Here is a 25051-nt window from a genome sequence, read left to right on the forward strand (position 1 = left end):
GGCTGGCTCACCAATTTGTTATTGGATAATGGAAGAGGGAGTTCCCTCCTCTTCCTAGAGGAAACCGCTGGCCCTTGACATCCACACAGGAAAAGCATTTCAAGGGGCGTCACAGTAAGGAGAATCTCATAAAGTGAAATTTTGGCAAGGGTTTATTTTAATATAAGAAGATAAGATAGAAATAGAAAAAGAATAATCCCATCTCCACATGGGAAATGAGAGTTAAAGACTTTGATCTACATTCTGTTATTCTGTGATAAGAACACATTTATATTAAATAGTACCCTGAAGGTGTATGGAAAGACTTAAAAACAGCTTGCTGCCTAGTGGGTCTCCTGGCTGTATTCTCCAGGCTGTCTAGTTTACATTCCTAGTTGACTTAGGTTTTTTTGTGTTACTGAATTACTTAGTTCACTATTAAACATGTGTAGGATGGGTGAGGAATGTCTTAGCAGTGTGTGTGACCATGTTATCAGGATTTTAGTTGATTTTCAGCAAAATATGAGTCATCAAATTCCTGTGGCTGTAAATAGAAGGCTCCATTAATAGCTGCTTGTTGTTTAGAGTGAAGTGGGAAGATGATCCAGGTCTCTCCTTTCCCAGTTAACTCACAGTGCACACAATATGTTCAGTTCTCAGTGCTGCAAATAGATAAGTTCTGTCTATGGACTGAGCTGAGGCATGATCAGAGAACTACTTTAGTCAATGTTCTTTGAGGAACATACAACATTTGAAACTGTTAGAAGACTCGGGGCAATCCATCTTCATATATTTTTAAGACTAGAAGATATGTGATATAACTATTCTTAAGATGAATTTACCAGTTTATGGGATAGCTATGGAAATTACCATCTTACTTAAGTTGTATCAGCCCAGTGACCTATTGGAGCACTTTTAATATATAGCTGCCTTAGCCCTATTAGCCATTTTCTTCAAGGAGCCATAGTTTCTTTTAGAGTAATCAGAAACTAAAATTTGAATATTCCAAGTGTTCAGTGCTGTTCCCAGGTCTTCAGTGAGTGGAGCTGCAGAATACACACACAAACACACACACACACACACACACACACACACACACACACACACACACACACACACCCTTTTATTTACACATTCATCTATATTGAAAATCATGAATTCATACCACTCTCTGGTTCCTATCTAATGCTATAGGATATGTTAATTTTCTCCCTTTTCATATTTTTATTTCTTTTATGAAAATGAAAGACTTATTTCTGTAATTGTTAATATATGTTTATTTCCCTGTGATTGTATTTGTTCAGTCCTTGCCTACTCTATACCATGTGTGAATGGCCTCATCACCCTATTTGGACTTAATACTCCTCTACTGAACTTAAACTTGCTTTCTCCACAGGTTTTCATTCCATCTCCTCAATAGGGGCCTAGCATGTGTGGTCCAGCAGTCTAGTCTGTTTTAGGTTGTCCTCTATGTGGATGCCATCACTTGCTGATGGCATTTTGTTGACAGTGTCAATAAAAAATTTGTGCCTCTTTTTCATATACAAGAAGTATTTAAAAGTGAGGAAAGACAAATGATTGGTCAGTTATTTGCTTTGAAGTGGCAGATTGAAGAAGGAGCTGTGAGGTATTGAGAAATGGATTCAGTAGTGAAGAAGAAAATGAATAGCAATATGAAAAACTTAGTGAAGAATAGCCCAAGTTTTTACCTCATTGATTTTTGCAGATATTTTGTTTATGTTTTTGTTTTTGATTTTGGTCAGTCATGGGGCTAGAAATCTAGGCCTAGACACTGTCCCTCAGCTCTTCAGCTCAAGGCTAACGCTCTACCACTTGAGCCACAGTGCCACTTCCGGCCTTTTCATACATGGGAGGCAAGCACTCTACCACTGAGCCACTTTCCCAGCCTCTGATTTTTGCAGATATTTTGGAAGATACATTTGTTAATGTTTCTTTCTTATTTTGACCGTAAGTCTTCATGTAAGGATATATTATAGTTGTAATGTAAAGGTCATGTGCAATTAATATAGTCAAACACAAGATAATGAAATATATGTCATCCTTTAAAATTGTAAATCTTAGAGGATTAGCTTTCATTTCATAAAATTAACTCATCTAGAGCTCATCAATCTCTTACCATTACAGCCAAGGTTCTGTTCTAATTATATGTATGTGAAAGTGAAGTTATCCTTCCCTCCTGTGCTCCCTAATTACATCTGGGTGATTTTTTAGTTATCCAGATTGAAAATGTCAACATGATCTTTACTTCATCCTTTTTACTTTGCTGTCCACTTCCAGTCACTTCCTCTTCTGTCAGTTCTAACAGCTTAATGCCCGCTGTGCACCTACCTCTTCCTTGCATTCCATTATAGCCTGCTTTACACCATTCTTTTTCTGTGGGTTTTATAGGAATATATTCTGTGATTTGCCTTTGCATTGTCCATGCATCTGTTTTAAAGGCAGCTAAATTAATTGTCTCAAGAAGCCAACATCAGGAATGATAGGGAATGGACTGTAGTGAATGCAGTGCCTGACTGAAACATGTCTAGGGGATTGGCATCAAGTTGAATGAGGTATTAGATATTAGATTCTAGTCTTGTAATGAAGCTAGAAACTCATATTATTGTATGAAGTGTTAGGTATATTTTTCTAAATACTTTCCTAACAAAAAGGATTGACATTACACTTTAATATGCAGTGGAAGACTGTGAAATTGTTTTAAGAATCTCAACTCTTTAGGCTGGTCTAAAAGACCCTTTACTGATGGCATGGTGATACATACTTGTAATCTCAGCACTTGGGAGGCTGAGATGGAAGATGGAAAATTTGAGGTTAGCTAATGCTACATAATGAGAACCTGTCTCAAAAATGAGAGGGAGAGAAGGAGAAAAGGGAGAGGAGGTATAAAAGGAAGAGCTGGGGAGGGAAGGGGAAGCAAAGAGAGGAGAGGAGGGAAGGCAAGGCAAGTTTGGCCCTAGGCTGTGTTTCTGGTGTGAGCTTGATATATAGATGGTTTCTCATTTTTGGTATTTCTCTTAACCTGGGTTGCTCCTATTTTGTTGGCCTCATTGCCCTAATCCTTTTTTCCCTGACTTTCTAGTCTCTATTTCCTTGACAATATGTTGTACCTTTGTCCTAAATTTTGACAAGATATAAACTACCTTGTTTGTAGTTATTTATGGATTTGACCTATTTCCTTTAGCTTGGGACCTTTTAGTATAAGGATCTGTACTCATTTATTACATCCTTCTAGCACATTGCTTAATGAATGTATGTATAGTAAACTAATAATGACAGAGCAAATGACTGAGTGACTGAATGAAGGCAGGTTGTAACTATGCTGGGTATTATGGAGAAATAGTTTTCAAACTGGTCTTCATATGTCTAGTTCTTTCTAGGCATGTTTGCTGGGTATCTTGCTTATTATTCTTTAGTTCAAATAGTGTCTGTGGATCTTCATTGCTTAAATAATAAAGTTGATGCTTTACACTGCGATATTTACTATCTTCTTATTTTTAGTTCATCTCTCACTATTCCCTATCATGTTTTGGGTTTTGGTGCTTGTTTGTTGTTTCTTTATTGGCACTGGGGCTTAAACATAGAGCCTTGCACATGGAAAGCATGTGCTTTACCACTGAACTACACTTCCAATCCTATTCTAATTGATTTTGCTTCTTCTGTCCAGCCAAATCTGGTCACTCATTTTTTATCTTGATCTTTAAGATTTCAGTAGATAAATAAAACCTCTTTAGATAGACAAGAAGTAAAATTTGCTGAAGTACTATTTAGATCAGGTTTTAAATAAACCTGCCTTTTGCTGAAGAAATAAAGATTAGAATTATAATAAGCTCATTATTTGGTCAAAGTATAATTAGGGCAAATTATAATAGTGTTATGTGACAGTGGGTTTAATATGGCATTATATTTTTTTCTTATAGGATTACAAATAGTTGGGGAGAACTAGAGATAAACTTAAGAGTTAGTCTGTAAATATATTAATCAAATATGAACTAAAATAATTTCTTTTGGCTTTAAACTCGTGTTAAAACCGTATGAAATCTGAATAATATTAAATATTTTCTTCTCTTTCAGGACTCAAGGAAGAACTGAGGTAAGATTATTTTTATGGAAATTTATTTAAAATGTAAGATTGTATTTAAACATGAATGGATTCTTTTCTGGTTGTTCATGCTCAACTTTTTTCTTCATTGACCTAACCTTTTCTCAGCACTCTGAAATGAGTATGACTTCAGTAATATTTCAGCATTACTTCAGTGTGGCAAAGGCATTTGATTTTGGAATTTTTAGGGCTTTAGATTTTTAATCTAAAATTTTTAATCCACAATGTATATAGTACTTATCACACTATAAGTACTAATTGTTCATAAATATTTATGATCTTCTTATATGGTTAAGAGATCAGTAAGTTTATGTTTATGCATTTATTTAATGTAAGATTTATTATTTTCAGATCTATGATACAGTGACAATCATTTGGGAAGAACACCTGTGGTCTTTTTTTTCAAAACCTTATAGTTGAGTTATTCTTTTACATATTTAGGTATATCTACCATGCCAGTGAGTCACACCTGTAGTCTTAGTTCCTTTGGAGTAACTAAGTAACAATTATTGGTAGTATTGCAGTTTGAGACAATCCCAGATGACTATTGGGAGTATTACAATTTGAGCGGAGCCCAGACAGAAAGTTCACGAGACCCTTTCTCACATGATAGCTTAATGCAGTGCTTATGTTTATTTCTCAGCTACATCAGAGGCTGAGGTTTGGTGGATTGAGGTTACAGGCAGATAAAAGTCCTTGAGATTTCATCTCAATAGAAGAAAGCTAGGCATGTTTGCACATGTGTCTTGTCTTCCCAGCTAGATGAATAGCCTAATATAGGTGAATTATGATTCCTGCATCACCCAGACAGGAAGTGGGACCCTATCTTAAAAATAACAACAAGACAAAGGACTGGAGGCCTGGCTTATCAGTAGAGCAACTGCTTAGCAAGCAAGTTCAAATATTGAAACATAAAAACAGTACCATGAACTCATGTAATAGTTAAGACTAATAAAATAATATATCATCTTTTTATGTTTAAGCTTTTTAAAGCAAATACTCCACTTTTTTTTTTTTTACCTGTCTCTAGTATAATCCACTCCTTAATGTTCTTAAATATTTACTCTATTAGCAAATAATGTTTTCTTTCTTGTGCTAAGCCCTTTGTGAGGTATTAGGATGTAAAGGTCATTGACCTCAGAGGCCATAGAAAAAAGAAATTTCATTTTTGTTTTAGATGAGCCCCATCATTCTGTTACATAGGAATAGATTTTTTATAATTTATGACTACTAAGGATTTTTCGATGAAGTTTTAAAAGATGTTTGATAGACTAGAAAATGCTATACAATTTAAAAAAGTATTAATTTATAATTAAAATTTTTTGTACAGATCCTTGGAATATTAGTATCTATTGTAGTAAGGTCTGGTTAATGTGTCTGTTAGGTGTCATTTACTCTGAATGAGGATCTTGCAAATATTCATGATATTGGAGGGAAACCGGCTTCTGTCAGTGCTCCTAGAGAACATCCATTTGTCTTGCAAAGTGTTGGAGGACAAACATTAACAGTGTTTACTGAGAGCTCATCAGGTAAGTGGGAATGGAATTACTTGATTCCTGGGTTGTTTTGTGTCAATGTACACTCATGTTTGCTTTTCTAAGGACATTACCAAAGCTGATCTGCCTGTCATTCTCGTATGCTACTTCTATGCTTTTTATTTTCTTGTGATGAATGAAATGTGGCCATTACTTGCAACAGGTTTAATTCCCATTTAGGGTATGAATATAGAATAAAGCAAATGAAAGGATCTGGTGCATTTGGCAGCCTTATAAGATGAAGAGATGACATTCTGAGTTTTGATAAGGCCACAAAAACCTTGTGCATTTTACTAAGTTGATAATCCGCAAGTGTAAGTTATACTTACAAATACTGCTTAATATTAGGGAATATTTTAGTGTGGATTTTTGTGCTTGTATACTTCATATACTTGTCTTTTAAAGACTAACTTTTAATTGGTTTTGGCTTCCATGAAGTTCTGTGTAGTATACACAGTTTTAAATTGTGTATGATAGCAGTGAGATATTTTAGCAGCTTAAAAATTAAGAGCAGTTGATTCAGTTTGTGAATTAAATACAGTAGGAATTTTTGTTGTTGTTGTTTCTTGGTTGTTGTCCTTAGTGACTTGGAACATTACTATTAAAGCAGCAGCAGTTTAATGGAATTGATTTTCTCATATTTAATTCAAAAAGTTAATGCCATGTGAAGAAAAAAAAAAGCTTCTGATTTGATTTTGTATTTTGGCAGTAGAGATATTTGAAATCATACCTTCAAGATGGTCAAGTATGTACTCCACCACTCAGGAAACCATCCTCCAGCTTCTTTTTTGGTAGGGTCTCATGTTTTTGTCCAAGACTAGCCCAAGATTGTAATTCATCTATCTTTGTCTCCTGAGTAGCTGAGATCACAAGCTCAAGCCACCATACCTGGCTTATTCATTGAGGTGATATCTTACTACCTTTTTTGCCCAGGCTAGCCATGAAACCCATGATTGTATATTAATGTCCATTTTATGAGTTGGTAGAATTATGTGTCAACTTCTGAGCTCTGTTTTCTGATTTTAATGTCTCAAATATTTCAAAGAAAGTTACAAGAAACTATGCAGTCTTAAGAATATCAGTCTTTTAAAAAGGAATGTCCTCAGATAAATTTTTGTGATTATCATATATTACCGATAGCTGTATAAAGTGATCCAGAAAAATTAGTGATTTACTTCTTTTCTCTTTTGAGCTAACAAAATAGTAAATTATAGTTAATTAAATTAAAGATAGAATCATGATTTTATTGTGTTTCATTTGTTTGCGCCTACACTGGTGCTTGAACTCAGGGCCTCATTCTCTTCCTTGGCCTTTTTGCTTTTGGCTGCCCTCTAGCTACAGCTCCATTTCTAGCTCTACTTTTTGATGGTTAATTGGAGGTAAGAGTCTCTTGGACTCTTCTGCCCAATTTCCAGCTATGATCCACAGATCTCAGCCTCCTTCATGGCTAGGATTATAGGATGAACCAATAGTGCCAAGCTTCATTGCATTATTTTGGTGCTATCATAATAATTCATAATGTAGTGTTATAGGTGTTACAAAATGTTAAATAACATATATCCAACACATCCACTTACTGTATACTACATTGTTGAGGGCATAGTATAGGAATTAGAATTTTTTTTCAATTGCTGGGATTTATTTGTTTTTTTTTTTTTTTTTGTGTACTTGGGATCGAACTCACAGCCTTTTACATATTAGGCAACCATGCCCTAAACCCTTTTGTTTATATTTTGTTTTTGAGATAGAGTCTCACTAACTTTGCCTGTGTTGTCTTCTTGATCTTTCTGCCGAAGCCTCCCCAGTTATCTAAATGACAAGGGTGCCATGCCTAGTATTTGGGATTGAATCAAACTTGTTGAACCTGTAAGGATATCTACTTGTGTGCTGTGGAAGGGAAGAGGCATAGTGCCAGGATGATAAAAAGGAGGCTTGAGTTTTAGATGAAACATTTGAGGTTGGGAAATGTGAATTTCTTTTGTAGAAAAAAGGATCCTGTTTAAACTTTTAATAACTAAGTGGCTAATTTTTACAAAGCATGATTTATCACTGATCGATGTTTTATAAAACTGACATGGGTAATCCTTGAAATCTTAAATCCTTTAGTATTGCATTCCTTTTGAACATTTTGTGTTCCCATTTCTGGTAGCAGTATATTCCTGAGTGGTTTTTGTAAGGATTATCTTGTCAGGATGTCGAAAAAGATCAAGATTGTCATTCCTATTCTGGAGTTTGACAAAATGTTCTTGCTTTATAGAACTGAAGAGATTTTTGTACAGCAGAACCTTACTTTGTAGATCAGAGTTTCTTGCTTCTTACACTTAGGAATTTCTGTTTGTGTCATGGTTCCTTGATTCTCTCTATTCTTTTTTTGTGCCTTAACTGCTTTGTGAAGCAAGGATCACAATATGACATTTCTATTACATATGAATATGTTTAAAATATTTAGGACAATATGTGATCATAAGGAATGCTCAATAAATGTTATTTTCCTAATATCTTATTTAAAAAAAACTTAAGATTTATTTCATAAGGCATGTGTATGCAGTTTGGCATAACTTAGATGTATAGCATTTGATAAAACTCAGTGAATAAAGTTTTCAAATGAACATTTCTCAATTGCCTTGATGACAGGAAAAAAAGTTCGAGTTATTAACAGCTTATCTCCTCTGTGGCATCTTATGTATTTGTTATTTCTGGTCATTAGAGCAACAGTTCTACAGATGGGTTATTTGGATCTCTAGAAAGTCCATAGTAGATGGTAAAGATCTCCATGATGCATTAAAATTTCTACATGTATGTTTTCCTATAGGACAGGACTTATAGGATTCAATGGCATCTTAGAGGGGTCTGTGGCCTAGAAAAATTACAGAGCCATGACTAACATTTCTTTGGTTGGTCATAAACTTGCCAAACTGTAAGTGACTAAGCCACTTAACATATAGTAAGCTATTTATTTTACATTGGAATATATATGAAGTAACTGTTGTTTTGAATATTTTTACATTTTCCCCTAAGTACAGAAATGTATCTGCTTATTATAAATATTGCTTTCTAGACTCTTTATAGTTTTTTAATAGTTCATCCTATGCAATGTAAAATTTTATTAGAAAAATTAAAACCCTATTTGAATTTAATAGGTTGAATTCTGCATATTTGAGTGACTTTCTTTATATAAGACCCTTACAAATTTTATATTGTTCTTGTATGTTTATATGTGTATTTATATACAGGCTTCTTGAAAGTTGCAGTTGCTTTAGGTCTAGGTATGAGGGCTTGCATTTTGCTTTACTCAAAAGATCTTTCCATGGCCAAGGTTTTCAGAGTTCAGCTGAGGGGTGAACACTAATGGCTCTATTGTTTGGTTCCGTTGAATATCTTTTGGGAGGATGGAATTAGAGTAGGCTGGTAATATGCTTTATAATACTTCCCATTTAATTATTTAATCTCTTGGTTGTTATATATACAGTATTCTTTTGGGCAGGCTTATTTTTCTCCAGACTTAACTTTTTTTTATAACTTTCCAATTCTAGACAAAAATGTTCATCTGTTCACACAATTTTTGGTGCCAGGACTAGACTTCTGTCCACTGGGGCATCTGATACAGGAAAAAAACAATTCCTATAATAAGTCTTTGAATGGAGTTAAGTACAGAGAATGTGTACTTTGCCTGAAGGAATTGGGAAAGTCTTCAAAACAGAAATATTTGGGCTAGACCAAATAGTAGGAAAGAAAGTGTAAGTAAATTCATTCCCTTATTTTGCTTTTTCCTGCAGGTCATAGTCATTCATACTATCTAATGTTGGTAGTTCTTGTTAAATGAAACCACCAAAGCTCGGTTGTAAACTTCACTATCTAGGGAGGAGAAAAATTTGATCTAGTGCAATGGGAGTAGAAAACAGAGATTGTGCTCTAGAGATAACAGGTACTTCCACAGCTTTTGGTGACAAACTGAGATTTTTTTTTTTGGGGGGGGGGGGCGGTAGTGGGGCCTAAACTCTGGGCCTGGGCGCTGTCCCTCAGCTCTTTAGCTCAAGGCTAGCACTCTACCACTTGAGCCACAGCGCCACTTCTGGCTTTTTTCTTTTTGCTTAAGTGGTGCTGAGGAATCGAACCCAGGGCCTCAGGCATGCAAGGCAAGCACTCTACCACTGAGCCACCTTTCCAGCCCTGTAAACTGAGATTTATAATGGTTTCCAGGCTTTTTTGCATTAACATCTGGTTGGATTGTGAGACCATTTCCAAATTAAGAAATATTAGAAGAAATGATCAGGGTGCAAGCTGATGCATAGTAACTTTTATTTTGGTTTTGGTTTTCATTCTCCTTCACACCTTTGTAAAAGTTCATTAATTCAGCTAATTGGTGTTTCTGCCAACTTTTTAAAAAATTTTTTTATTGTAAAGATACTATACAGAGGGTTACAGTTACATGAGCAAGGTAATGAGTACACTTCCTATTGAGCATTGTTACCCCCTCCATTGTTTTCCCCCTACCATCCCCTCCCTCCCTACCTTCCTCGAAGTCCTTTTTTTTTTTTTTTAATTGTGATTAAGTAATTACATAATTTCCCAAATTTCACAGTATTGTAGAATAATGATGCTCATTTAAAGTCACAAGTTCATTCTAACTTTCCTGGAGCAAAGTGTCTATCACGGTCTATAACATATAATGGTATACACATATACACCTTACATGTGATCAGCAGCATGAGGATATTTAGTAGTGGTTCGACCAGATGAGTGGTTTCTTAAGTCCTGTTAGTTTTGTCGAATTACCTAACATTTTGGATGTAGCATCCACTTATCAGGGAGACCATGTATCGTTTGTTTCTTTGCTCTTGGCTTACCTCGCTCAACATGATTCCTTCTAGCTCCATCCATTTCCCTGCAAATGCCATTATTTTGTCATTTCTAATGGCTGCATAATATTCCATTGTGTATAGATACCACAATTTTTGGATCCCTTCATCTGTGGTGGGGCATCTGGGTTGTTTCCATATCCTAGCTATTGTGAACAGTTCTGCCAGCTTTTTGCAGGCCATCTTTTAGGCTTGAAATACTTCAGTGAATCAGATCTCAGCCTTTGTGGTGATTATATTTTGCCAGTAGATAAGAGAGAAACAAACAATAAACATAAGTGAATTATGTCACAGGCTAAAAGGTAAAAAATTGTCTAGGAAAAAAGTAGCAAATGAGATCAGAGTCCCACAATGAGAGTGGGGCTAGCGCCCTCCCACAGGAGGATGAAGCCAACTAGAGTGTGGGATTTGAACATTCTTTTTTAAAATTTATTGTTAAGGTGATGAGCAAGGGGGTTACATTTACAAAAGTAAGGTAATGTGAGTACATTTTTTTAAAACATTGTTACCCCCTGAACATTCTTAAAGCAAGCAAATGAGTTAGCCATGTGGGGCTAGTTAGCTAACTAGGAGTCTTCAAGGCAGAGAGAAAACAGCAATGACAAGTTCCTCTGAGTGGGAAGAAGCAAGCCTGTTATATTCAAGGAATAACAAAGAGGCCAGTGTGGGGCAAAGAGGATGAGGAAGAGAGAAGACTCGTAGGCACTTAGCCTGGAGAGAAGGCCACTAGGAGTAGCAGATCATGAAGGGATTATAAACCATTGTAAGGATTTTGAATTTTACTATTAATGGAGTGGAGCTGTGGGAGGACTTTGAGCAAAATAGTGATATGATCTGGCTTATATTTTAAAGGCGCTCCCTGGTAACTTTAGATGGGGATAAGGGACACAAAGGTGGAAGAAGGGGGCCCTTATAGGAAGGAGTTGGTAAGTCTTAGAACAGTGTGGGAGCAATGACAAACATTTAATCTCTCACCTGTACCCAGTCCTGAATCTTTAGTTGTCTTAATAGACAATCTGTTTAAGTTCCTCTCCTCTCCTCTCCTCTCCTCTCCTCTCCTCTCCTCTCCTCTCCTCTCCTCTCCTCTCCTCTCCTCTCCTCTCCTCTCCTCTCCTCTCCTCTCCTCTCCTCTCCCTTCTCCCTTCTCCCTTCTCCCTTCTCCCTTCTCCCTTCTCCCTTCCTTCTCCCTTCTCCCTTCCTTCTCCCTTCTCCCTTCTCCCTTCTCCCTTCTCCCTTTTCCCTTTCCAGTTTCTCTTTCCCCTACCCTTTCCCTTCCCTTTCTTTATTGCCAGTCATGGAGCTTGAACTCCAGGCCTGGGTATTGCCTGAACTTCTTTTGCTTAAGGCTAGTATTCTACCACTTGAGCAACAGCGCCATTTCTGGCTTTTTTCTGTTTATTTGGTACTGAGGAATTGAACCCAGGGCTTCATACATGCTAGGCAAGCACTCTACCACTAAGCCACATTCCCAGCTCCTCTACTTGAATTTCTTATCATTGAAATCCAGAAAATGGAGAACAAATTAATTTCTCCATTCCTTATTCTCCATATATTCATGTTTTCATGAGTGAGATGTTATTATAATCTCTTGGCCATAATCCCTACTCTCCTCTTACTTTTAGTCAGATGCCTCATTTGGTTATTTCTGTACTACAAACCATACATGCATGTTTTCTCAATACCATTTAATCATAGCAATTTTCTGAAAACTCTGCCATTATCTTTTTTTTTTGGGGGGGGGTCCAGTCTTGTGGCTTGAACTCAGGGCTTAGGTACTGTCCCTGAGCTTCTTTTGCTTAAGACTAGCACTCTACTACAGTGCCACTTCCAGCTTTTTCTGGAGTAGTTGATTGAAGATAAGAGACTCAGATGTTCCTGCCTGGGCTGGCTTCGAAACATGATCCTCAGATCTTAGCCTCCTTAGTAGCTAGGATTATAGATGGGAGCCATTGGTGCCCAGCTTCTCCCCTTATCTTTACTCTCTTCTGCTCACATTTGCTGGAATGTCTTACTCTTGTAATAGCTTCTTGTGTAGAAGCCTCTGCTTTTCTCCAAGTCCCTCTACAAGGGACTTGTCTGTCTTTTATAGTCATCACCATCCTTCCCTTTAGTGATCTAACCTTTAATAACTCTTCCTTTATATAGTCTGGCAGTCAGGTTTGTATCATTCATTTGTCCTTCAATTAGACATAGTGACCAGAAGATAAGGCTCATCCTTATGTTCATAATGCCTAGTGTGGGGTTAAATACCTAGTGGATGGTTTGAAAGAATTTATTTCTTCCTAAGAATTATGAGTACTGTAAGGATATTTTTTGGAATGGTTTTAAATGATACAGTTAATTAGTGACTTAGACTTTTTCCCTTAAAAGTTAACAATGTTTATTTTTCAAGATTTTTTTAAGGTTCAAAATTGAATACAGGTCTTTGTTCTCCTTTGTTATTTTTTGCTCATTATATTTTATCTGGTAGATACTTTTTTTCAACTTTCTCTTTGCTAATCAGCTCAGGTCAGCACTGTACACAGTAACACTTGGTTAACCACTCTGTATTATCATAATACCCAGTCCTCAGATAAAGTAGCAGCTTAGATAATTGGCCATGGCCTGCCTTATTTACTTTCACACTTTAATTTGGCAGCATATACCAGGACATATGTGAGTTAAAAACTAATTCGTTTGTATTTAAAGAGAAATGTGTAGGATAAAAGTGCCCTTTGAAGATGAAAAATTAATAGACATTTGAAAACAGAACGATACTGAAGAATTTTTTTATCTCCTTTGTATGGTTCTTTTTCCAATTACAATAGCTGGACAAAATAAAAATAGTGTTTTCATTTTGAATTTAATTTTTGAGGGCTTTCAGGAAACATTAATTTTGGTATATTTCTTCCATTTGTTGGGAATGGCAAATCAGGCATATGATTTTTAGAGATTTGAATCAAAACTTTTTGTGTGTGTGTGTGTATATGTGTGTGTGTGTGTGTGTGTGTGTGTGTGTGTGTGTGTGTGTGTGTGTGTGTGTGCTTTCTAGTTCTCAAAATACAACTGCTTCTCCATTCTTTTCATCACTGATTTTTTTTTTTTGTCCACCTCCAAGTCCCACCCATACTGGACTTTTTTACCCTTCCAGTGAATCATGTGTAAGAACCCTGCAAGAGCTGAGAAGCTTGTTTTATGCTTAGTCCTCTGAGTAACTACCATTCCACTGAACATGTCATATACTCAGGAGGAAGAACAAACTGAAATAAAAATGTATGACTTTGGTTTTGATTAGGTACCCCAAACTGCCATCAGTGTTTATGGCTGATTGCAGAGATTCTGTTTGGGGTTTTACTGCCAAGTGCCCAAGTCAAGTCTACTTTGAAAAAATTAAACCTAACAGTAGAAAATGTTCCTTTATTCAGTGGTTGAAAGAATGAAAGGAATGTTTATGTTCTTCATATTTGGGCATACGTGTGTAAATATGTGGTGGGTTTATGTTGCTTTAATAAACTGAAGATGGGGTTGAGAAGGATTAATAGAAAAGCAGGTTTATAGGACAATATTTCATATGAAGAGCTAAATTAATTTAATTTATAATTACTTCTTTCCTAATTTTGAAGAAGATTAAGTCTCCAGAAAAGTATAGAAAATAGCATAACTGATACCAAATAGCTGTCTTTCATAAAAATTGGCATTTATCAATTTTTTTAAGGCAAAAAAACATTTTAGTTACAGTTTTCCTTTTCTGGTCCTATGCCCCTCTTCCTTTTAACAGTTGTTCTGGAGTTGGTATGTATCGTTATGACTCATCGTGACTAATTTGTACTTGCCTACAATATCTTTACAGTTTAACTGCAGAAAACCAACACAAATTTTTGCTGGATTAGGCAGTGTCCTCTAAATTTCTAACGATTATGGAATTTCAATGCTTAGATTAAATTGGGATCTTTCTTTCTTTCCTGTCCTTTTCTCTTTTCTTTCCTCTTTTCCTTTCTTTTCTTTTCTGTCAGTCCTGGGGCTTGAACTCTGGGCCTGGGCACTGTCCCTCAGCTCTTCAGCTCAAGGCTAGCACTCTACCACTTGAGCCCAGAGCCACTTTTAGTTTTCTGGTGGTTTATCAGAGATAAGAGTCTCATGAACTTTCCTGCCTGGGCTGGCTTTGAACCATGATCCTCAGATCTCAGCCTCCTGAGTAGCTAGGATTACAGGTGTGAGCCACTGGCACCAGAAAATTGTTTTCTTTTTTTGGGGGGGGGGGGGGGGTGTCCGGTCATGGGGCCTGAACTCTGGGCCTGGGCGCTGTCCCTCAGCTCTTCAGCTCAAGGCTAGCGCTCTGCCACTTGAGCTACAGCGCCACTTCCGGCTTTTTTCTTATGTGGTGCTGAGGAATCGAACCCAGGGCCTTGAGCATGCAAGGCAAGCGCTCTACCACTGAGCCACCTTCCCAGCCCTTCTTTTTTTTTTTTTTAATGTAAGTATTTTCAGCATTGCCATGCCACCTCCTGTGGAGTCTGCATGAGAGATCGCCTCAGGCAAAGCATAAGCTTCAAGGAATCATGCCTGCAGGAAGGGGGTGTTGGTTCAAGGCTTCCTATACACTTGGCTGCACCTTTATTGCCTCTACCTTTATCCTTATTATAGTCTTCTTGGCTGTACATTCATTGCCTTTATTCTCGTTTCGGCTATTTTTCTATTCATCTGCGAACAGAGCATGTTGTTTCTTTCCAGTCCAATAGAGACGGCTTCTCTGAATAATAAAGACTAGGACCAAAGATTAGATGTGGACAATGCCCTAATCAATTTATCATGTGATGTGACGCTGCCTCCAAAAGTTTCTGCAACTTCTCAAGCAGTTTTGCAGTTCACTCATAGTAAATATAGAAATTTAAAATTTCCAAATATGTTACAACAGGCAGAATTAATTAATTAAACTAAACCAGAAGCACAGAGAGTTATAGAAAAAGGGACCCCTGATAATAAAAGGAAAAGAAAGATTTCCCCAACAGTTATGACTAAGTTTGGTCCAGCTTATGTTATAGGGAATAGATGGTGGTTTTCCACAAAATATAAAGTTAGTGATATCACATTTCCTGAGCCGACCGATGAATCATTGCCTTATACAGGAGTTTATAAAGCTGAAAACAGATGGATTAATGTAAAAGGAAAAAGATATCTTGGTACTCATTAAATTTTATGCAAAGATTAGGCTGCTCTAGACCATTATGATGTTTATTATTAAAATAACAACAAGATAGTTTAAAATAACAGTTAGAAATTTATGTGAACAAATATTGGGATTAAAATAATAGGAAATGGAGAACGCCTGACTCAACTTGGAAGTGGTTTATAGGGTGGTTTCAAAGGGACTTGAAAATATATGGAAACAATAAAAAGAGTACAATGTAAGTACAGCCCTGTCTTAGGTTTGTTAATTATTAAACATAAAAAGGCTGAATAGATGATGCATTGTATTAAACAATATGCTAGACTTGTTCCGTACCACTTAGCTTAAACAGTTGGTGGGATAGTCATCAATTTTCATGTAACCCATTAATGCTTTGCTTTTCTTAAAAATTGATTACGTGCTTAAATAATCTATGTCACAATTACACACTATATAAAAATGTTAATTCTCCTCAGTAAAGATACACTCAGATGCAACTCTTTTGAGTCTGTGTCTGTTTGTCACTTCGCCGACTCCTTTCCCACCTATCCCGAGATCCCTGTCCCGTCGGTCCCAGTGCTCCGGCTGAGCTGGTCCGTCACACAGCATAGGGTGTATTTTCAGTGCAAAGTATATTTTCAATATAAGGTACATCCTGATGAGCCTCTTCTCTTCTGTTTCTTTAGTAAATGCTTTTTAAAAATTTCCTGGAATTTTAACATAACTTGGATGATCAAAAAATAGCCATCAATGAAAAACATAAAACTTAAAATGTCAGTCCAAGCTGGGCACCAGTGGCTTATGTCTAATCCTAGCTACTTTGGAAGCTGAGAACAGGAGGATCACAGTTGGAGGCCAGCCTGGGCAGAAAAGTTTATGAGGTCCCATTTAAATCCCCTTTTAAATCTGAGCTGGTGACATCCTCTTGTCATCCCATCTATGGTAAGAAACAAAAAATAAGAATTGCACAGTCCAGACTTGTGCCTAGGCAGGAAGCAAGAACTTATCTTTAAAAAGTGCTGTGAGTAGCGCTCAGCAGTAGAGCACCTGTTAAGGCAGTACCACTAAACACACACACACACACACACACACACACACACACACACACACACACACACACACACACACACACACACACACACACACACCTCAATCTTATATTTTCTAATGAAATCTAAGATGGTCAGTAGAGGAGGATGAGAAAAATGTTTCTAGTTCTACTGTAGCCTTACCACCCATATTTTCTTTTATTTGATAATGAGACCTCTTAGTTGTCTGTATTATAATTTTTCTAGCAATGTTTTTATTTATGAATCAGATAATGTTCCTCAGAATATTTAGTGTATAATTTCTGTTTTCTAATGAAATCTAAGATGGTCAGTAGAGGAAGATGAGAAAAATGTTTTGAGTTCTACTGTAGTCTTACCACTCATATATATTTTTTATTTTGATAATGAGGCCTCTTTGTTGTCTTTATTATCATAATTTTTCTAACAACATTTTTATTTAGGAATCAGATAATGTTCCTCAGAACATTTAATGTATAATTTCTGCAAGGAATAATGGCCCACTTGTTTTTTTTTCAGTTTTAGTCATTACTGATTTTTTCTGAGACAGGCTCTCCTCTGTTACAATTTTCCTCCCTTAGACTTTTGAATGCTAGCATTACAGTCCTGTGCCACCACACTAGTCCTTGAATTTAAGATCTCAACTTTTAGTTCCAGTACTGAGGGATTCTACTTACATTTTTGGCTTAACTCTCTTAGACTTTGAACGGGAATTAATTTCTTTTTTCCTTTCCTTTCCCTTTCTTTCTCTTCTTTCTTTCCTTCCTTCTTTCTTTCTTTCTCTTTCTTTCTTTCTTTCTTTCTTTCTTTCTTTCTTTCTTTCTTTCTTTCTTTCTTTCTTTCTTTCTTTCTTCTTTCTGTCTTTCTGTCTTTCTTTCTCTCTCTCTCTCTCTCTCTTTCTTTCTTTCTTTCTCTCTTTCTTTCTTCTTTTACAGTACTGGGATTTGAACTCAGGGGCAGTAGCGTGGGGTCCATGCTTTTGCATGGGCTTTGGGCTTGGATGTCACTGTTCCTACATACACTTCCATTGTAACTGAGATGTGCAGATGGGTACCACCATACCTAGCTTGGGTTTGATTTTTTTTTAATCAGAACTTACTTTGGAGCTCTATTGTCTTTATATCCTCATGATTTTATGGGGAATGTCAGAAAGCATTATCAGAATTGTGCTTTTAATATATGTCAAATTTGCATATTCCTTAGTGTTCTGTGATGCTTGGCTTTTATCAAACCTGTCCATTTCCTGTTGAGTAAAACATTCAGGAAGAACTTAGCAGAATGACAAGTTGTACAAACATTCTTTCTTTTCTGTTTCATTTTTTTAGCTTGTATTTTTTGAAGTTGCTTCTTTGTTTTGACTCATGTTACACTTCATTTCTTAGAAAAACTTGGCTTTTTTATAAACTAAATTCAGTGTAATAAAGCTAATTTTAAAATGTAGATTATTTCTCTGAGGTTATTGTTGTTGAAAATAAATTGAAAATATTTTAAAAGGACTTATTTTCTTTGACTTGTTCAAATATCATTATTTGAAGTGTTAGTTGAAAAAAATTAAGGATATTTTATAAGAACCCATTCAAAGTTTGTATTGCACACATAGGCAAAGACTCTCTAGTTCTTCAAGTAGAGCTATAGTCTTACACTAGAATTTAAAATAGAGAAAAGTGTCATGTGGCTAGCTTTTTTCCCTCTGCAACATGGCTTTGTATTACAGAAGCAGAAGACAGTTTATTTGGTTGCCTTTGTGTACTTACTGTTTAGAGATATAGACTGCTGATAGCAGACCTACAATGACATCATAAGACCCTTAAGGGACAAAAAAGGGTGGCATTTTTGTTTGTTTGTTTGTTTGTTATTTTTGGTGCTGGTACCAGGGCTTGAATTTGGCTTGGATGTTGTCCTTTACCTTTTTTGTTCAAGGCTGGCACTCTTATCACTTGAGCCACAGCTCTACTTACTGCTTTTTGTTAGTTAATTGGAGATGAGTCTACCCATGCTAACTTTAAACTGTGCTCCTCACATCTCAGCTTCACAAGTAGTTTGAATTACAGGCATGAGCCACTGGCACCTGACTGAGTTAACTGTTTTTTAAAGTGACAGTTTCTCTTTATTTTTAACAAACGAATTAAGAAAGAAATTCAAAATAAAAAAGTAGGAGTGTCTTCTCCCCCAACCTTGCTAGTCTCACTTTCCCTTACCTAGTACTGACCAAAAAGTATCTCTTTAAAAGTGGTTCCATGGCACAATAGAAAGGATTACAAAAATGGAGAGAAAGTCTGCTCCTGAATTGACACAGGATGTCATTAAAAAAATACCAGATGTGTTGAAAATGAACTATGCAATGTGTGGGTGGGAATGGAAGGTAAAAACTGGGAGAGAGCAAGGGAAGGGATAACATTGTCCAAAAAGAAATGTACTCTTTACCTGACTTACGTAACTGTAACCCCTTTGTACATCATCTTCATAATAATAAAAATTTTAAATGCCATATGTTTTATTCTAAGAATTTTCTTTAATCCAAGCTGCTACAGAATAAGCAAATGTCTTGTACAGTTTATTATTTCATAACTGTCTGCCTTGGAAAAGCTGAAAGAGTTTTTATTGAGGCAATAAATAGATGATGTTTACATCTGTGTTAAGCAATGATATGATGGATATTTAAGCAATAGCCTTATTGAATTAAAAGAAATAGGCAACCATATTAAGCACTTATTTTATTTGCTCTGGCAGGCACTTACACATGAAGTGTTTGATTTAGCTTATACAGCAAACTATGTTAGGCAGTGTGTTTGCTTATTTTATTGGTGAGAGAGATAAGATTTACATAAGCTCTAACTTGACCAAATCAAGTAGCCTGTAGCCTGGTCCCTGAGTCAGCATACAAGTGGTATTTAGAGTTGGCATAAAATCAGTTCAATGGGTTAAGCAGCATTTAAAAAAAAGAGAGAGCGAGAGAAATCAAGTGGAAAATACTTAATATTTTATTTTAAAACATTTAAAATATACCCTAAAGTGGAGCAATACAGCAGAGCCTGTGTCCAGGCTACACAGGGATATATGATAGCTTTTTAAAAAATGTGTCAATGATTATGAACAAATTACTTTTGGAAAGAAATGAAATTTCACTTTTTTAAATACTTGGATCTCTTCCCTATCAAAGCCTTTGTAATTTTTTTTAAACTCTTAGACTTCTGTGAGGATATATATCATTTGACTTTATATATAAATTTATATATAAATATATATGTATAAATTAAATTCCTTCATGAATTCTCCTACCCCCATCCCCTTGTGTTTTTTGCTCTAAAGAAACAAATTGTCAATTATAGATGTTGGTTTTGACTTTATATACATTGTTTAGTGCACTGTATAATTTTCTGCCAAGGTCTAGAGACATTTTTGATGGTCATGGCCTGATGTACCTTACCAGAATCTAGTCTTCAGAGAGCTGCTAAACATCCTGCTGTGCATAGGACAGGCCCACAGCAAATAATCATCCTGTCTAAAGTGTCACTACTAATGACGTAGAAAAGACTCTGAACTAGTGTAAGTGAAGAAATGGTTTGCTGTGCAAACCATTTGATATTAAGTCCTGAAGTAAGTCCTATTTGATATGTCGTTACACTTTTTTTTTTTTTTTTTTTTTTAAGAATCCAACAGGAATGGCTAGAACCTACTCCCACCCCAGACGTTGTTTTTTTGTGTGACCTCCTTTCCCCCATCCTTTTTGCTGTTTTTTTTTTTCTCCCTCTCCTTTGTTATCAGAGGAAATTTGTATTTTAGAAGGCTGCTTTCAAGGATTTTAAAATGGTTTTTAAAATCTACCCTTAAGCACTCTTATTTTATCACTAGCTGTTGTTTGTGAGATTGAGGTTGTAGAATAATTTGGTATGTTTACCATTCTCACAAAAGATGTTTTTCTTTTTCTTTTTTGTCAGTCCTCGGACTTGAACCCAGGGTTTAAGTGCTGCCCTTGAGCTTTGGTGCTCAAGGCTAGTGCTCTACCACTTGAAGTCCTAGTCCCGTTTCTGATTTTGGGGTGGTTAATTGGAGATAAGAGTCTCATGGACTTTTCTGCCTAAGCTGGCTTTGAACCATGATCCTCAGATCTCAGCCTCCTGGGTAGCTAGGATTACAGGTGTGAGCCTCCAACATACAGCTAAAACATTTTTTTTTTGCTTATTCTATAGCAGCTTGGATTAAAGAAAATTCTTAGAATAAAATATATGGCATTTAAAAATTTATTATTATGAAGATGATGTACAAAGGGGTTACAGTTACATAAGTCAGGTAAAGAGTACATTTCTTTTTGGACAATGTTACCCCTTCCCTTGCTCTCTCCCAGTTTTTACCTTCCATTCCCACCCACACATTGCATAGTTCATTTTCAACACATCTAATATTTTTTAAATGACTTTTTATTGCTCTTGGAAAAATTATTTCACTTGGAAAGGTATGTCTTCTGGTGTATATAATACAAAGTACAAAGAAGTGTGGATGCTATCTTAGCTGTACATTCATAAAGAATTATAGTTTTCAGAATAAATAAAAACAGGAAAAGAAATCTTTTTTTTTTGCTGGTCCTAGGGCTTGAACTCTGAGCCTGGGCATTGTCCTTAACTAAGCTCCTTTTACTCAAGGCTAGCACTTGCCCACTTGGAATATAGCACCACTTCCAGCTTTTTCCATGATTAATTGGAGATAAGAGTCTTATGAACTTTTCTGCCTGGCCTGGCTTCAAACAGCAATCCTCAGATCTCAGCCTCCTGAATAGTTAGGATTACAGGCATGAACCTTGGGTACTTTGCTGGAAAAAAACTACTTTTTCCAACCTTCCTCCTCTTTTTTTTTTGACTTATTGTGAGAAAATATTAAATGTATATAAGGCATTATAGAGTAAATCCTTGTGTGCTTGTTATCAAGCTTATATTGGTCAGTTTAGATTCTGCTGAATCCCAGCTATCCTTTGTACCACAAAGAACTATTTAAAGAAGATCTGAGCAAATCATGTTGTCCTTATATTCTTCTGTACATGTCTTTGTAATGCTTCCTTGTTAAAAATTACATAACAACAAACCATTGCAACAGCTTCAAAATGGTAATAATTCCATCATAAATGTCAGTCGGTGGGAACTATTTAGTGCTCAAATTCTAATCTTTTTAAACTCCTTTTCCCTTTAAATTCATTTTGTTTTCTGGTTTGTGATCCAATGTAACTGAAATCACCACTGTTTATATTGTACAGTTTACAAGATCCTCTAGGGAAAATATAGTTTATCTAGTTGTTTATATTGTTCTGATTCATGAAGCCATCCTTATGTAGAACCATTTAAGGAATTTTAGCTAAGTAAGTAAAAAAATAGAAAATCAGTTCTACAGCAGTTCCAAGGCCCAACTGTCATACTTGAAACCATGGTGGGTAAGGTTCTGAAGCAGTCAGTGTTTTCTGACATTGATTATTTTCAGGTTACAGCAAATTAAATTTCAAATAGATACTGGAAAGAAGAGTCTTATCAATCCAGTATGACAAAACTGTAAAAGACAGAGAACTTTATTTTCTGGGTCTGGGCGCTGTCCCTCAGTTCTTCAGCTCAAGGCTAGTACTCTACCACTTGAGCCACAGCGCCACTTCTGGGTTTTTTCTTTCTTGCTTATGTGGTACTGAGGAATCGAACCCAGGGCCTCATGTATGCAAGGCAAGCGCTCTACCACTGAGCCACCTTCCCAGCCCAAGACAGAACTTTAAAATAAACGATAAGAGCAAAATAGAGGCGAATATGGGATGAGAGTTTAAATGATAAATGGAGTAACTGGAGTTTAACTGCATTGACTGACTCCAAATAGGAACTATATGAATGTATTTAAGTATAACAGTAGGGATGTTGTATACAACATGGAAGGAAACCTTAATTTAGAATACCAATTTCTTCCTTAGAAAACTAAAAACCCTGATCGTCTAAGTTGAGTATCAGTTTCAAGTTAATCTCTTGAAAGTTAGGTGCATTTATATACCAATTATACAGAGCAGTGGAATGGACATTCTTAAGTTCAACTTCAGTCTTGTATATTCCAACCAACTAGTACAGTTGACAGCTGTGGCCTGGCCAGAGGTGAACCACTGATCTTGAGCCAGCATACCCTGAAAGCCTGCTGTATTTGGAAAGAAATTCTCCTGGTATCTGTTCTGTCTTGTTCTTAAAAAGAACTCTATGTATTTGTATCAGTGAACAAATTCTTACAGAGTCTACATCATTAGCTATTCCAAAATGAAAGCCCTACAGACACATACTGTCTTCACTTTTTTTTTCTTCTTCTTCCCTCTAAAAGAGCCTTTCTTGAGAATATTTTATGGTTTGAGGTTGTGGTCTACTCTGTTCATAGAAGAAAAAAAAAGTCCTTCATTCAGAGTTGTTTATAGCTTGAGTTTCTCTTATATAATGATGTTGAATTTAATGATCATGGTTTAACAGATTTTTTTCCACACTGTGTAACTTGTTGCCATAATTGGACAGCTTCCTAAAAAGAATGCCTGTACTGTTTAGCAAAGGAAAACCTTTGAGTTAGAGCTGTTCCCAACAATTTCTGTTTTGTGTAGAAGAAGGCTGATGTTCCTTACATGCACAAGTTACGCATAGACTCCCATGGTTTGGCATAAGTGCCATTGATGCACATAGTTCCTCAGCCCTGGCCACTTCTGTGCACATTGGTCAAATTTCTAAATGGCAGCATCTCTCTCTCTTAAATGGCAGCATCTCTCTCTCTCTTCTTGAGAGCTGTTTCTTCTACCAGCTGTCCTACCCCCTTGGAGGACAGGCTGAGAGAACCAGAATGGGAGCAACCTTTCAACCTGTATCGGACAAGAGCTAGTGCATTAACAGTCAGCTTCTGTGACCCTTGCCTGGGAAAACTGAAGCATCCTACACTGCTATCTAGACTCTTTCTATTTTCTGGAGTTCATTTCGATAAATATTATTTTATATTATCAGATACATATAGAAGGCACTAATTTTCTAGACTAACCTCTTCATTGGTTTCTTCCTTCTTTCTGTCTCCTCCCTAGTTCTCTACCAGTGTCCCCTGATGATCACCTTACCAGTAAACTACATGAAATTTAAGAGCTGACTTCTGGAGAAATCTAAATCAAAAGATAATGAGCTATAACTGTGCCTTCTCTTTTACTCAGAAAAGTGAAAATTAGTTTCACAAGGGCTAACCTTGGTATATACTCTCTCCCTCTCCCTCTCCCTCTCCCTCTCCCTCTCCCTCTCCCTCTCCCTCACACACACACACACACACACACACACACACACACACACACACACACACACACACACACACACACACACACACACACACACACACACACACACACACACACACACACACACACACACACACCTTTGAAAAAGAGCACAGACCAAATTCAGTTATTGTAGTTCTTGTCAAATTACTTCACACCACCTTTCACAACTGACTAGACATACACTAGTATTTTTGTGAACATACACGTGTTTATTGATACACAAGATCTCTATTTGATCTCTATTTGGGTTCTGTGCATGCAAATATCCATGTAACTGCTACTCAGCTTTGCTTTCATTTTTTTGAATATTTTTATTATCTTTAAGTAGTTGTACAAAGGAATTGCCATTCACCAAAGCAGTTTATATACAGTGCATCTTGATCAGTTAGCCCTTTCAACATTCTCACCTACCCCTCCCAACCCACCTCTTCCCCTACTTAGCTTAATTTTAGGTTATGTATTTAAATTTTGTTGCCTTCTAACAAAGGAGTTTATGTGTTACAGTGCATCTTGTGCTGCGGTATATAAAATGAATTCTTGTCTACATTCTCCCCCCTTCCATGCTTTGTTCTTCTATCCCTCTCCCTTGGCCCTATCCTTCCCTCTTTCGAGTAACCATTTCCTGGTACTTACTTTGTTGGTCTTCAACTTTGGGTTTTTGTTTTTGTTTCCTCTTCTTTTTTTTTAAGAATTATACTAGTTGTGCTCTCCATAGAGTCTGTTCTACTTCAGTTAATCCATTTGTAACTACCTGCTTACCATCTAGTGTGTTTACTTGTAGATTTTTAGGCACATTCTATCTACCAAAAATGAGGGAAAGCATGCAACCTCTGTTTCTCTGGGCCTGGCTTACTTAATATTTTTTCCAAGTCTTGTGATATTGGGGTTTTAAACTGAAGACCTTACACTTGCTAGGCATGTACTATATGGCTAAGCCAGGCTTCTAGCCCCTTTTTGCACTGATTATTTTGAGATAGAATCTTGCTTTTTGTCTGAGTATGCATCTGTACTATGATCCACCTGTTTTATGTTTTCCTTTGTA

At 36.4% G+C, this 25051-nt stretch overlaps 1 protein-coding gene across 1 annotated transcript in view; it reads left to right on the forward strand.

Annotated features, from left to right (window-relative positions):
• Gtf2f2 (general transcription factor IIF subunit 2) overlaps positions 1-25051 on the forward strand; it is a 133826-nt gene that overhangs the window by 14067 nt on the left and 94708 nt on the right. Inside the window, exons 3-4 of the mRNA XM_042685773.1 lie at positions 4072-4090; positions 5484-5628. Coding sequence (XP_042541707.1) covers positions 4072-4090; positions 5484-5628 — 164 coding nt within the window. The remainder of the gene's footprint in view (positions 1-4071; positions 4091-5483; positions 5629-25051) is intronic.

Source organism: Dipodomys spectabilis, unplaced genomic scaffold (assembly GCF_019054845.1).
Source record: "Dipodomys spectabilis isolate Male_0828 unplaced genomic scaffold, ASM1905484v1 ptg000095l, whole genome shotgun sequence".
NCBI classification, from domain to species: Eukaryota; Metazoa; Chordata; class Mammalia; order Rodentia; family Heteromyidae; genus Dipodomys; species Dipodomys spectabilis.